This window comes from Chenopodium quinoa, unplaced genomic scaffold (genome assembly GCF_001683475.1).
Source record: "Chenopodium quinoa cultivar QQ74 unplaced genomic scaffold, ASM168347v1, whole genome shotgun sequence".
NCBI classification, from domain to species: domain Eukaryota; kingdom Viridiplantae; phylum Streptophyta; class Magnoliopsida; order Caryophyllales; family Amaranthaceae; genus Chenopodium; species Chenopodium quinoa.
Window position 1 is genome coordinate 2753353 of NW_018743047.1, and position 16437 is coordinate 2769789.

At 36.5% G+C, this 16437-nt stretch overlaps 1 protein-coding gene across 1 annotated transcript; it reads right to left on the reverse strand.

The window, feature by feature from the left end:
* Positions 1 to 277: 277 nt before the first annotated feature.
* On the reverse strand, positions 278 to 1948 carry LOC110730734. Its single transcript, XM_021910554.1, has one exon. The coding sequence runs from the start codon at positions 1946 to 1948 to the stop codon at positions 278 to 280; it is 1671 nt and encodes a 556-aa protein (XP_021766246.1).
* Between the last annotated feature and the right edge of the window lie 14489 nt (positions 1949 to 16437).

Genomic DNA, 16437 nt, shown 5'->3' on the forward strand with positions numbered 1-16437 from the left:
AATGTGACTATTTTCCTCCTTTCATTTAGGGTCAAGTTGAAAGGGGCTCGTGGAATTTCATATTTGTCCCCTACTTTCTTCGGTCGAAGATCATCATGCATTTTCATGGACTCTAAATCCAACAGAGATTTTAAGGTGTCTTTGTTCTTTCCCGATAAGTCAAGCAATGTGCCTAATATATTTTCACATACATTTTTTTCCACATGCATTACATCTAAGTTATGTCGAACTAATAGATGTCTCCAATAAGGCAATTGAAAAAAAAGCTTATCTTTTTCTACTGGTGAACAATATATCTTTCGCCTCTCTTCCGTTTTCCTTTATCATCTTTTCCAAACTCCACATTTGGGTATCCATGTAGCTGCTCCAAAGCATCATGCCCTGACAATGAATTAGGTGGTGGGCGCCTTTCAACTTTCTTACTAAAGAATCTCTTATTAAGCCTCCAATTGTGATCGGGTTCTAAAAATACACGATGACACATATAACACCATTTGTGTCCATGTTTCAACCATTCAGAATTTGTATCTTTGTGGCAATTAGGACAAGCCATGGCTCCTTTAGTGCTCCAGCCAGAAAGATTGGCATATGCAGGAAAATCACTTATTGTCCACATTAGCACTGCTCGCATATTAAATGTCTCCTTAGAATGGGAATCAAAAGTTTGTACCCCAGTCTCCCATAGCTCCTTTAATTCATCTATCAGAGGTTGCAAAAATACATCTATGTCATTGCCAGGAGATTTAGGGCTAGGAATTAATAATGATAACATCATGTTGTCACTTTTCATGCACATCCAAGGAGGTAAATTATAAGGTACTAACATCACTAGCCATATGCTATATCTACTACTCATGTTCGCCGCAGGATTAAACCCATCACTAGCTAAAGCCAGGCGTACATTACGTGCATCCGCAACAAAGTCTGGATATAACTCATCTAAAGACTTCCACGATTTCGAATCTCTTGGGTGTCTCATAATCCCATCATCATCATCACCAAAATGCTTTTTCTTGTGCCATCTCATATGCATTGCTAGCTTGGAGCACATAAACATTCTTTGGAGCCTTGGAATAAGTGGAAAATGACGCAAGACTAATTGAGGTACTCGTATTTTCCTCTTGGCACCCTCATCTTCATATGAACTCTCATCATCTTGAGATACATCCTGCTTCCATGTAGGGGCTAAACACTTAGGACATTTAACTTCATTAGTATACTCCTTTCGAAACAAAACACAATGGTTGACATATGCATCAATCCTAGCATAGTCTAACCCTAACGCTTTTGTATATTTTTTTGCTTTATAGGAACTTGAAGGTAAATTGTTATCATAATTAAATGCCCTGTGCAAAGCATTCAATAACATTGAAAAGGACTTATCACTCCACTTGTTACTAACTTTAATGTGCAACAATGACATAATAAACTCCAATCTCTTAAACGTCTTACAACCTGGATATAAATCAGCCTCCATATCCTCCATTAATTTTTGGAGCAACCTAGGAGTTTCATGAGTGCCACTATTTAATCCTATATTTGTGGTTCCCTCATTTTCATTGACGGGTGTAGAGTTTATGGAATTCCACGCGTTTGTTGCATCGAAAACAAATGGAGCCATGTCATCAAAAGGCATTTCATCAATCTCATCATCATTATCTGAAACCTCCTCTCTATACCCATCTTCATTGTTATTAGTTTTCTCTGCACTTTCTCCATGACTCACCCATGGTTTGTAACTTTGATCAATGCCATATACTAGTAAGTGACATTGCATATTTTTACGATTTTGAGACATAACCAATCTACAATCAAGACAAGGACATTTCAACATTGTTTCACCACTTTTTCCCCTAAAAGCAAACTGTAGAAATTCATTTACACCAGCTATGTACTTCGGTTGTTTTCTATCCTTTACACCATTATGATTCATCCAACTTCGATCCATATTTGTTCTTAAAAACAATAAAGATAATTAGTTACAAAAAAAGATTTTTTTATTTTTCAATAAGATTTAACTTTAAACATGAATTATATGTCATATATTTAAAAAGAATGGGAAACACAAGATTATCAAATGCATGAGTTAGAAGAATTGCAAAGAAGTGATATATTTAACAAGAATGGGAAACAAGATTATCAAATGCATGAGTTAGAAGAATTGCAAAGAAACGACAATTCTAAGATACATTTATACTTTAACATGCATTTATATAATATGAAGAAAAAATTTATATGCTGACTCATATTCATCTTAGGCAAAGCAAATTCCACTAATAAAATATGCTAGCAAACATACACATAGTTATATGGTACATTGCTACTCTGATCAGAAAGGAGCAAAAGTCCTTTAGTTTAATCAAATTACACGAGTCATAGCTATAATTTCAATAGGTTATAAATAAAAAAAATTCCTTGCCTACCTCATAGAGCACATGTTTGTTCATAACCCAAAAAAAGTTAGAAATTTCATATTTATATTTATCAATAGATCCTAATACCAATTACAAACAACCCAAGGCATAAATTAAACAGCTCATGGTTTAATTAAATCAAACAAGATAACCTTTTTTTTTTCTTTTCAATTAAATTAAACAACCCAACGATCAGATATAGACTTGAACACTAGATCAGACTAGTCAAACCCAATTTAATTTTCTTGAAAGCACAGTTAAACAAACTACACCAGTTAACTTGCACACTCACCAATAATTTGCTCAAACTATACTTCAATATTTTAAAGCTAGTTCTAATTGTATTCACCCCTGCCAATATACGCCTACTACTCTGTATATTAATTCTTGGTTGCACAACATGAAAAGTATAGCCTCTAATCATATTAATTTGCAAAATCTGATACATGCACACAAAAGAAATATTGAAATCTATACTTTTCCTTCTGAAATAAACACACACTAAAATTGACACCATATAATTAAATTTCTACGACACCCTAACTCCCTACTTTCTCAATCAAAACAAGTCAAACTCTCCAAATTACCAACAAATAAAATCATATGCAGAAAATTTACTACTAACAATTACTCCAAAATAACAACCAACAACAGAATTAGGTAAATTCATACTAATTATGAATCGTTTAAACAACCAGCGATTGATTGGGGATAATCAATTCACACAAAATTATAGGGATCAAATTACCCATAATTGAATCCAAGAACTAGAAAAACACCAAATTTAACCCTAAATATAAGGAAAAACAACTGAATTAAAGGGGTAAATTACCTGGGAAAAAGTGGATGACGTTATTGCTGTAAGTGTGTTGAGGCCGCCGGAAAAACCCACGCCAGTCTTGAGTTATCAGAGTAGCATCAGTAAATTGAGGTGACTTAGGTACTAGGGTTTAACTGACATTAAACTAGGAATTGAGGAAATATGAAGTGAAGTAGGAGTAGAATTATTTGGGCGAATTAGAGAAACCGTGAGACTCTTATGTGAACGTGGGAATTTTGCAAGATAGAAAATTAATTTTCCGCCTTTTTTTTTGGGTTTTGGGCGTCAAATGTATTAATATAACTAGTCGCCTTATTAGATTTGGGCAATGAAGAAAAAACTAGTAGCATGTAAAATTATATTCGTAGCCCAAAGTAGATTTTGGGCTTCGACTTTATATTTCGTCGCACAATACACATATTTGTGTGACAAAATTAATTTAGATGCCCATTAAAAGTGTCTGGGCTACGGAGAAACATTTAGTCGAGCATGCTAAAATGACTCGTCGCCCAAACTCATTTTTGTTGTAGTGCCAGGAGGAAATCTTTGATGGGGGTTGTTCAAAGTGTCTGTCCGGACAAATGAACAGGGGGAGAAAGAGGTCGTCCCTCACAGCTACATCCCCCTATACAAATGGTTAGAGGATGGGGTGTTCTTGGCCGCTTGTTGGCTAAGTTCTGAGATGCCTAGAGGTAGTCAGCCGTCTGATATTTATGCAACTTTAAATTGCTTTTCGATACTTGTTTGCAAATTCTAACTCTTGCTTTTTGTGCAGACAAAGCTATGGAAAAAGTCTCAGCATCAAGGAAGCCGGCTATTGTAGACACCCATTTGTGTCTCCCCAAAACCAAACCCAGTGATGAGTACCTTTCACATCGAATCATAAACGAATAAAACGAAAGTGTGAAAAGGTCTAGTGTTGCGGAAAGTTTTTATTTCTTTTCTCTTCTTTCTGTTTTTGAAAACATAATTTTAAGAAAACATCCAATCCAGTTTGGTTGGTCCATGATATGGGTCCAATAGTAGTGTATTTGGATGGGGCTTGCAAAGACCTTTCCAACGATATATTATAAGCCCAATTCCGATGAATATTGAGGAAGTTATGGCCAATTTACTAAACTGGGCCCGGTTTGAGCTTTATGTACGGCCCAATGATCTAGGGGAGGGCCTAATATGATTTATCATTCCTAATGCAATTAGGAATGATTTTAGTCTTCTAAAATCTTCTAGAAAGTTTTTTTCATTCCTAATTCAATTAGCATTGATAAGTTGACTTTGTTGACTTTTCTGAGTTTTAATCAAAATCAAATAGCATTTTCGAAGGAATTATATTATTTTATCCTCCAGTACGGTAAACTTATCGGATTTTCGAAAACGCGTTAAAATCAAGACTGGCGTCCAAGGAACCAGGCTTGGCGCCAGACGCTAGCCACTGGTGCCTGGCGCCAGCTAGCCAGGGTTGGCGCCAACCTTGTTTTGCGTGCGTCAGACTCTGTTTTGTTAAATTATCTTTTTTGGCTGATTTTCTCTTTAAATATCGTATCAAAAACTCCGTTTTCATTCACCAATTGAATTCATTCGCAAGCTTTCATCAACAATCATTAATTCTTTAGCATTCTTTCATTCAATTCTTTCTTACTTTGTTTTCATACAAAATTCCGCAATCACAAGATCTAGAAACACCTAGCCATATTCGAAGTTGCCTTCGCTCTAGACGTGAAAGGTTTTAATTTCTGAGGGTTTGGTCCCAAATCTCTATTTCAATTATTTAATTTAATTGTTGTTTATTATTTTCCTTGAAGTTACTAACGTGTGTATTTTGTTATTAGAAAGAGGTACGAGGCATCAAAGTAAGTGCTTTAATGGTTTTAATTGATATTATGATGTAGATATCATGTTTATATTGTTATTATGATATTCCTAGTATCATGTCTAGGGTAATTTTAATATTAAATATGATTGTTGTGATGCTTCCTATGCTCTTCCTAATATTTATGATTGCTAGTATCATGTTATGGTTAAAGATTTGATTTTTATTGCTTAGTGACATGCTAGGTTTGTTATTAATCTTGTTAGTATCATGCCTAGGATCTTGCTATTATTATGCTTTAATATTAACATGATTATTATTATGGTTAATATGATTGTTATTATGATGATTATTTCATTGTTATAATTTTATGATCATGATTATATTTTATACTTTGATTATTATGTTGCTTGATTTATTCTTTATTGCTTGATCACACCTTTTATTGCATCTTAAAGGGAATTTTGTACTTGTAATCACGCTTAATAAGATAATTAATAATCTTGTTAGGGTTAATATGATTATAATTCAAGTGATCGCCAATAATAAATCTGTTTGTGCATTAAATTCAACCAACATAGATTAAACAGGTTTAGGGTTAATCCTATTGATTGCATGTTAATCAGAAAGCGCACATGAATACGATCAGAATAAAGTAGAGGCCTATTATTAGGGGAGATTCAATCTCTTTTAGGTTGGATTTGTACCTTCATCCCCGAACCCTTATTTAGTTCATGACCTTATGGAGTTGACGATCTCTTGGGTCGTTAAGGGGTGTAACCTTCACCTCGTGAACAGTTTACAAGTTCCTTAAAAACTTGTTGGCGACTCTTTTGCTCTATCTTCTTCCCTTTTGGATGCCACCGTACTTTAGTGTATGATCACAGTGGGGTTCAAGCTAGTGAGATTTTAAAGCTCGAAATTATTCCCTACAACCGTCGTCTCTGCAGGAAAATACCGCTCAAACGTCCTTAATCGGACGAATGACGAGCAGAGAAAAAAGGCGGGACACTAAAGGTAGTTTTTTGTCATACTTGGTATTTTTGAGCAAGATCAATTTTGTCCACATGTTTTCTGACGCCTTTTCTTTTTGTTGATGTAGGGTGGCTCCACCAGACCTTCTCCCTGTAAGAAATCCCAACCCAAAATCCAAAAGATTGGGGCGGGTGATGTGAGCGCATTTGGCAAGTCCCGCAAGCACATTGCTCACAAGCAAAAGAAAATAGGAGATGACTCTACTATCAAAGATGACAGGGAGGTTAGAAAATTGGATGTCAACAAGGCATCAAAGGGTGGCTTCAAGCAACCCACCACTGCTTTCGGCTCAGCAGGAGAAAAGAGGCATCACGGAAAGGAGGAGGAGGTTTAGCCGGATGGTATAAACCACCTCTACCTTTGACTATATCACATAGATATATCCTTTGAATTTTCTTAACTCATTTTCGTCTTGTAGTTCCTGTGCAAAGGCTGACTGTCATCCAGATAGCCAAGAAGATGCTGAGGGCGCTTAATCCGGAGGACAAGGCGTCCGTGAGAGGAGTCGGCACCTGTAGACACCTAAAAATGTCTCCCCAAAACCAAACTCGATGATGAACAACCTTTCACCGCCATTATTGGTCGGGTTAAGTATTTAATCTTGGAGTGCTTAAATCCATATTTCCATTTCATAAACCAACCCAACTTCTAGCCCGTTTCCCCAAACCATAACTTATTTTCCTCTTTTCGTGCCTTTAAACCCAAAATAATTTATTTCGTGTCCTTTAAAATCATTCATTTCGTGTCCTTTTTATAAAACGTTTAATCCATTTTATTTTGGTCCATAATCTGGGTCCAATGATTTAATATTTGGATGGGGCTTTAAAAGATCTTTCCAACGATATATTATAAGCCCAAATTCGAGTTATAACGAATAAGTTATGGCCAAAATATTAAACTGAGCCCAAACCGAACCTAAGCCCACCTTACCTACGACCCAATGATCATGAGGAGGGTCCAAATTATTTAATCCCATTCCTAAACCAATTATGATTAATTGGAAGCTTATATAAGTTTCTAAAAGATCTTAATTATCCTTTTTGAAAAGATAAGATTAAATAGTTTGAAATTGAATAAAAACTCCTTTTTTTGAAAATCCTATTTATATCCGAATTGAAAGACGTTCAAAGATAGACAGATATTATTTTCGTGTCTTATAGTTTTTATCCAAATTTTATATGGTTAGATAGCTCTAGAAAGTATCTTTCCAATGATATATTATAATATCAATTCTGAGCTATAACGGAAAAGATATGAATAAAATATCAAACTCTATCCAAAACTGACACCATTTCACTATTTCGGATATATCTTTTTTTATACAAAATATTTTAATCTGATTCTAATTGTTTTAAAAGGTAGACTTTAATATCTTTCCAACCATATCTTATTCATCTTATTCCAATTTCCGAATCAAAAGATATGATAAAAACAAAAACCGCAAAAACTGCTGTCTATCGCAAGAGTTTTATCCGATTCGAATTCTTATCCTTTCTTGATTCTTCGACCCTCTTTTTTCCCTATAAATAGAGGTCATATCTCCCGATTTCCAATCATCAATAAGATTCATCACAAGTTTATTCTCTTCTCCCTCTTTAACCTAAACACTAGCCTCCCTATTCTTTCATAACACTTCCCTTAAGCACTCCAAAGAGTCCATACTTGACCCGAGGTTCCGTCCTTAAACCAAGGCGTGAAAAGGTAGAATTAACTGAGGGTTTGGACCAAATCAACTCTACTTTTAATTTAATTTAATTTCTATTTAATTTATATTTTTTATTGAAGTTACTAACAGTTTATTCATGATGTAGCAATTCAAGGAAACGCGGAAAAGTGAGTAAATAATCACTTAATTACTCTTATTTTTATTCTTGTTGCTAGTATCATGATTAGGTTTATTATTTGATTTGAATAACACTATTATTGTTAAATTGCTTCTTATATTAATGTTAATTATATTATTGTTATTATGATCACAATATTGCATGTTAAAGGGAATATTTAATTGAAAATCACGCCTAATAAGATAATTTGGACAACCGGTTTAGGTTCCTTTTTAATCTTGTTAATTAATTCAAGTGATCATAAATCTTTTAGAATTATGTTTTGCATTAATATTCAACCAATTTAGCTTAATAATAGTTTGGAGAAAATTGAATATTTTGTTTGTATGCCTTTGAGATCGCAGGAATCACTTTTCACTATAAGAATCGAGTAGAGACCAATACGGGCGAATGTGACTCCATGACTCACTTCGTACCATCATCCCCGATCCTCCTTTCGTGGTTCCGAACCATATGAAGTTAGTAATCTCATGGATTATGAATGGGGTGTAACCTTTACGGGTCAATCGTCGTTGCCTATCGTTGTCCCTTATCGTGGTTGCCTTTTTATGATCCGTGAACGGTTTACAAGTTCCTTAAAAACTTGTTGGCGGCTCCCTACTTTATTTGTCCCTAATCGTATTATGTCAATTCCCACTTCCTATGAGTGCCAAGAATATTCACAACATGCTTTTTACGTAGGCGCACTTCGAACGACGCCTACAATTTGGCGACTCCACTGGGGAGGATTCTTGGTTATTTATCGATTTGAGTGATCGGTATTTAATTAAGATGAGTGGATGAGACTTGAAAGATTTTTGAATTGTATTCCTGAGATTTGATTGGCATTGCCACGTATGCATATGATTTTTTTTAGGTTACCTATTTTGCCACAATAGTACGTGTTCTACGTATGTGGCTAGCCCGGGGGTTTTATGCTCTATCAACCCCGAAAGGCTCATGGCAATAAGGGTTCATCCGAGTTTTTAAATCCACCCAAACCATGGAGTCGAGTTCGATTTCATCACAAACTAGCGGAGCCGCCCGTTGGCATACACCCTCAAAAGAGGCTGCCTTGCTAACGCGTCCAAACTCTTAACCATGGTACCCTTTGACACTCAAAAGCTTGACCATAGTCGAACATAGAACTTGACTTTAGGTTGCGAACTTCATTGCATCATGCGTGACTATATGCTTATGTGTGCATTTTTTTATTGACCTTTTTTTAATAATTTTTTTTTCTCTTATCAAACCCCTTTTTTTTTATTATTAGAGTCGAGCCATAAATTTTTTTTTTAATTTTTGAGTCACCCGGATTTTTATTCCCGTATACTGCATAAGAGTTAACTTGTTTTGGTCATATCCGGAGTTCTAGAATGAGTTACGTGTCATGCGACCTATGGATCTATAGCCCCGAGTTTTATATTTGATTTAGAGTTGGTTTCGCCCAAATCGGAGTCACAGATCAAAAGTTATAAGCGATATACTACAGCCTGTCCAGTTTAGGTGTCTTTTTAGCGTCAACTTTCTTTATTTATTTATTTATTTATTTTTTTTCGTGTCAAGCTAGTCTTAGCCAAGTCCTTTAACCCGTGTCAACTCATATAATATAGGATTATAGATTTTTATTTTTATTTATTTATTTTTTGTACCCATGAGTCATAACTCTTCTAGAATTCTAGTCATCTTCCTAGTTTCTTGTGATCAATTTTTGTGCTAACCTTAACATGTGTTCTTTGTCTTTGATTGTGGTTGATCTTATTTATGACTAACGATTGCCAAGGGACCATTTTCACCTAGTAAATAGCATAAACATTAAAATTGGACAAAATTAATCAAGTTAGTTTGTCTTTTAGTCTTCCATGCTATTTGGTCATTGGGTCGTTTGTTTTTCACAAAGTCCTCATGTCTAGCCATGCGATCATACCACGAGTCTTAATAAAATCACCTAATCACATATGTTGAGTCATTGCACACACTTTGTCTTTGAGTAATGCACTATATTGTTTATGATCGTATATTAGGACCATGCATGCGTCATTTTCCGTCATAATAGGAATGAGTGGAGTTTTTCCCATCAGTTTTCGAAATTGTTTCATACAATCTTCCTTTCCAATCCGAGTATTGAGTGAATGCATTAAGTGAGTTTATCCTTACACAGTACTTGAGTCTAAAATCACTAGGCAATAGTTGGAAGAATAAGGGGAACGTCACTCCTTCCTTCTTTCCTTTCAATCAAAACATCAACAACGTGAAACTATTTTCCTCAGCAAGCAGTTAGAAGTAACTCATAAACAGCCATGAAGACAATGCACGATGCAAGCTTCTCACCAAGATTTCATGTTTTCTTCTTCTTTTGTTTCAAACCCTTCCCCCTAAAAAGTTTAGCATAGGTTCTCCTTATCCATGTGTCTATGTGTCACATTTCTTACCTTTTTCATCAATGAGCATTTCTTTCCTTTTCATTCGATCATGTCATTCGCAAAAAAAAAAAATCAATTACCGAACTAAACCGAAGGTACACCAATGACTCGAGGCACCTTTGCAACCCTGTCATTCCCTGTTAATCGTTCAATCACATTCCATTTCTTCATCAACCATTTTGAGCCTCGTCTAACGTTTGGCCTTCATTTCTTCATCCCACACTCACTTAACCCTGGGATTGGAAGATGTGTAATTGTATAACATTCATAAAGCAAGTAAAAAAAAAAGCAGCAAAGCAACAATAAAACAATTTCTAAAGGCAAGTGTTCCAATGTCTTTGATATGAACACGTCTCAAATTGCGTCTCTCATTGAGTGCTTGGTACCGTGCCTGAGAAACATGAATTCCAAGTGAGTGATGGACCGCATGATCTGAGATTGCCTACATTGATTCACAAGAATGGAAAAAAAGAAAAAAAAAAATATTTCAAAACAAAAAAAATATATGAAAAATAAAACTTGCAAAGTCTAATACACAATTGCATATCTTAGGGGCTTCTCTCGGGTCTTGAGCCTTTTACCCCTTTCTTCCTTAATCCTTTAGCTTAACCACCTTACAACCCTTGAAAGACCTCTTTAAGGTGTACACACACTTGTGCAAAGTTTGGTTAGAGCTAAGTTCGGCCTGATTCCTAACGGATACGTAGGCAACCTCACATTGAGGTGCGACCACATTCATATTCATATCTATGCATGATAGAGTCAAAGAATATCCAATGCTTATCTCTATATCCCTACCCATTTAGAGCTAGACTTGGGGGCTTGAACCCACATCATTTAACCTACCTAGCCTAAAGAGTCATCATTTTTTACTTTTCTCACATCTCTTTCCATCACCATAACCCTTACAGCCAGCCTTAGTATCACATTCACACATTTCGCTCACTCATCCATATCCATATCATCCTTCTCTTTAGGAACCCTTTATCATGAAGTCTTGTTTCAACACTGTGCATGTTTCATCATATTTAAAGACAACATTCATTAGAAGAAGCATTGTATACTTGCTTAGCTTCCTGACCTGAGCAATATTCATTGTTTCATGCATCGCATAATGTGCTGAGAAACATTTATATATCAATGATTTTTAATCATACAAAGCATATCGTGCTTAGCTCCTTGACCTAAGCAACGTTCATTATGCAATAATCACTTCATCTGTATACGTGCTTAGCTTCCAGTTCTAAGTGACGTTCAAGATCATTTCTTTACATCATAAATGATGCTTAGCTCCATGATCTAAGTTAATTCATTGTGTCACATGATGTAATTATCTTTAGCCTCCTGGCCTAAGGACATGCATCATGCATACATTACTTTCAAGAAAAGCAATCCAATCCATGCGATTCATTTTCTCTTGCTCAACGAGGAAGTTCAAAACTTCTTTCCTTTTTTTTTCGCGTCTTTTCTTTTGGGGAAGTTTACAAAAACTTTTTCAAAATTTTCTCATCGAGGGAAGTTCGAAAATAAAAGTTCAATTTACACATCTTTCTTTTTCGGGAGAAAGTCGGTACCCTCCACTCATGACAAAAATTGACGGAAAATTTTTGCTTTTGCATCTTCGTTTGCTTGTGTCTACACACACATATATACACACACACACACACACTCACTCACAAGTCATACACATGTCATGTCACTTCAAGTCAAACTTGGTCAAGTCAGTGGTCAAGTCAATCACAATATATACGAGTCCATTGGCAAATTTATTTTTGCAGGTCTCATCTACAACCCACGTTCGAGGACAAGCGAACCAACTACAACCCACGTCCGGGGACAAGCGGACTATCTATAGCCCACGTCAGGGGACAAGCGGACCATCTACAGCCCACGTCCGGGGATAAGCAGACCATCTACAACCCACGTCGGGGGAAAAGCGGACCAACTACAGCCCATGTCCGGGGACAAGCGGACCATCTACAGCCCACGTCCGGGGACAAGCGGACCAACTACAACCCATGTCCGGGGACAAGCGGACCATCTACAACCTACGTTCGGGGACAAGCGAACCATTTACGGCCCACGTCCGGGGACAAGCGGACCATCTACAGCCCACGTTCGGGGACAAGCGAACCATCTACAGCCCACGTTCGGGGACAATCGAACCACCATCATTTCATGACGCAAGGTTCTCGATACACAGAGACTTGCAATCTCATCATCTGTCGACTTTCATCAAGCATGGAAAGTATTATCTGGTGGATTTCTTCAAGCATAGAAAACCGCCAAATTCCTTTGTCGGCTTTCCTCAAGCATGGAAAGCATTATCGGTGGATTTCTTTAAGCATAGAAAAACGCCAAAATCATATGTCGACTTTCCTCAAGCATGGAAAGTGTCATCCTTTAGGTTTCTTTAGGCTTAGAAAGCTACCAAACTCGTCTGTCGGCTTTCCTCAAGCATGGAAAGCATTTCAACAAACATCAACCAGTGGATTCCTTCAAGCATAGGAAAATACAAAACTCATTTGTCACCGATACACTGGTGTCAGATAAGCGTTCTATCCCTTTACTCTTTTATATGTAGAACTAACATTTTTCTGCAAGTATCGGCGTATAAAGAGTGATTTAGGATCGCAGAACGTCTTAAATCATTCTCCGTCCCTATCGACTACTTTGAGTATCGTTTTTGAAACTGATGTTTCTACAAACTTAGTCAAAGTGGGGGCTTCTGTAAACACCTAAAAATGTCTCCCCAAAACCAAACTCGATGATGAACAACCTTTCACCGCCATTATTGGTCGGGTTGAGTATTTAATCTTGGAGTGCTTAAATCCATATTTCCATTTCATAAACCAACCCAACTTCTAGACCGTTTCCCCAAACCATAACTTATTTTCCTCTTTTCGTGTCTTTAAACCCAAAATAATTCATTTCGTGTCCTATAAAATCATTCATTTCGTGTCCTTTTTATAAAACGTTTAATACATTTTATTTTGGTCCATAATCTGGGTCCAATAATTTAATATTTGGATGGGGCTTTAAAAGATCTTTCCAACGATATATTATAAGCCCAAATGCGAGTTATAACGAATAAGTTATGGCCAAAATATTAAACTGAGCCAAAACCGAACCTAAGCCCACCTTACCTACGACCCAATGATCATGAGGAGGGTCCAAATTATTTAATCCCATTCCTAAACCAATTATGATTAATTGGAAGCTTCTATAATTTTCTAAAAGATCTTAATTATCCTTTTTGAAAAGATAAGATTAAATAGTTTGAAATTGAATAAAACTCCTTTTTTTTTGAAAATCCTATTTATATCCGAATTGAAAGACGTTCAAAGATAGACAGATATTATTTTCGTGTCTTATAGTTTTTATCCAAATTTTATATGGTTGGATATCCCTTGAAATTATCTTTTCAATGATATATTATAATATCAATTCCGAGCTATAATAGAAAAGATATGAATAAAATGTCAAACTCTATCCAAAACTGACACTGTTTCACTATTTCGGCTATATCTTTTGTTATACAAATTATTTTAATCTGATTCTAATTGGGTTAGAAAGTAAAATTCAAGTGCTTTCAAACCATATCTTATTCATCTTATTCCAATTTCTGAATCAAAAGATATGAGAAAAACAAAAACCGCAAAAACTGCTGTCTATTGCAAGAGTTTTATCCGATTCGAATTCTTATCCTTTCTTGATTCTTCGACCCTCTTTTTTCCCTATAAATAGAGGTCATATCTCCCCATTTCCAATCATCAACAAGCTTGATCACAATTTTATTCTCTTCTCCCTCTTTAGCCTAAACACTAGCCTCCCTATTCTTTCATAACACTTCCCTTAAGCACTCCAATGAGTCCATACTTGACCCGAGGTTCCGTCCTTAAACCAAGGCGTGAAAAGGTAGAATTAACTGAGGGTTTGGACCTAATCAACTCTACTTTTAATTTAATTTAATTTCTATTTAATTTATATTTTTATTGAAGTTACTAACAGTTTATTCATGATGTAGCAATTCAAGGAAACGCTGAAAAGTGAGTAATTAATCACTTAATTACTCTTATTTTTATTCTTGTTGCTAGTATCATGATTATGTTTATTATTTGATTTGACTAACACTGTTATTGTTGAATTGCTTCCAATATTAATATTAATTATATTATTGTTATTATGATCACCATATTGCATGTTAAAGGGAATATGTAATTGAAAATCACGCCTAATAAGATAATTTGGACAACCGGTTTAGGTTCCTTTTTAATCTTGTTCATTAATTCAAGTGATCATAAATATTTTAGAATTATGTGTTGCATTAATATTCAACCAATTTAGCTTAATAATAGTTTGGAGCAAATTGAATATTTTGTTTGAATGCCTTTGAGATCGTAGGAATCACTTTTCACTATAAGAATCAAGTAGAGGCCAATACGGGCGAATGTGACTCCATGACTCACTTCGTACCATCATCCCCGATCATCATTTTGTGGTTCCGAACCATATGGAGTTAGTAATCTCATAGATTATGAATGGGGTGTAACCTTTACGGGTCAATCGCTGTTGCCTATCGTTGTCCCTTATCGTGGTTGCCTTTTTATGATCCGTGAACGGTTTACAAGTTCCTTAAAAACTTGTTGGCGGCTCCCTACTTTATTTATCCCTAATCGTATTATGTCAATTCCCACTACCTATGAGTGTCAAGCATATTCACAACATGATTTTTACGTAGGCGCACTTCGAACGACGCCTACAACACCCTTAACTTGGATGCCATCTTGGGGAACCTCTGTGAGGTAGAGAATTAACTTGATTAATTTATTTTCAAGTACATATCCGACTGGTTTTAACCATTCGACTCTTTACTCAAATGCAGGCCATGCTGCGCATTCAGGGGCTAAAGAAGCCTCTCCAGGAGAGGTCCAAAAGGGTAATGGCTGCTCATGCTTGAGCCGAACCCGCCTTAGACCGAGCTCAATTTGAAATTGCTCAAAATGAGCTACTGACCCTTGATATGATGTATTCCAAGGTGGACGCCAACCTGCAGGTGAAGAAGGGCTTGAAGTCGGCTCGCTCCAAAATCACTTAACTTAAGGCCGAAATTAAAGGCCTTAAGGAAAAGCTTGAGCCTCTACAAGAGGCCAAGAAAGAGGCCGAGAGTGCCAAGGATCGAGTTGGCCGTCTGGAGAAGCGTTTGGCGAACCAGGAGCAGTAGCTGAAGGCCAAGTTTGAGGCCCGAGCCGAGGAGGAGAAGGAGGCCCTTGTCAAACAAAGATAATGAAGCCATCATGCGAGTGGCATGGGAGGCAGTACAGTCGGGTGCTGACTATGGCACTTGGAAATCCAAGTTTGATCAAGCCAACAAGGATTTTAATGATGACCTTCTTCAACAAGCTCAGGAGGAGGCGGCCATGGCTGCTGCTGAGGTTGAAGAGTCTGACTCCTCATCGGACTCGTTTGGGGATGAGCAGGGGGACGAGGAGGATGGTGAAACTGCCAAGCAGCCAACGGATGGAAATACGGATGATGCGACTGCCAACATTGAGAACCTCTCCCCTTCTACTTAAGCTCTTATGTCTTTTTCTGCGGCCAGTTATTTGATTTTCCGGCCTGTGTGCCGAGTATTTGTTGTACTTCTTTACCGATCAAGGGGTCGGGTAAATTGACAATTTCTGGCTTTGCTAGCTAACTTTTCCAGTCGTCTTTGGCGGCTGGTTTTATTTTAACGAATCACTCGGCTGTTTGGCCGATTCTGTTTATACTGTTTTGCTTCAAAAATTTTAAAGCTTTGGTTTTTCTTTGCATGTTTTTGGCTAAGTAATTATAACCTGTATACCATGCGAATATCCTTGCCCCTGGACGGATGTCGATTGGTTTCGTTTGATTGGATTGACTGACTTAGAAATTATTGATACTTAGAAGAGTATGCATGGTTTCTAAGTCAATCAATCATTATGGTGATTTCCCCAAACCAAACGACAGATGGCTATGCAGAGCAGTCGATCCTTTGATTTCATTCGGCCATAGGCCTCATTAAAATAAGATGCTAAGTTTATAACTTAGCTTATTTGTTAAAGAAAAATATTCCGCCTGGTTTGCCCCA

Bases quoted from the DNA above. Each gene is read 5' to 3' on its own strand.
- LOC110730734 (XM_021910554.1), bottom strand. From the start codon at position 1,948: ATGGATCGAAGTTGGATGAATCATAATGGTGTAAAGGATAGAAAACAA.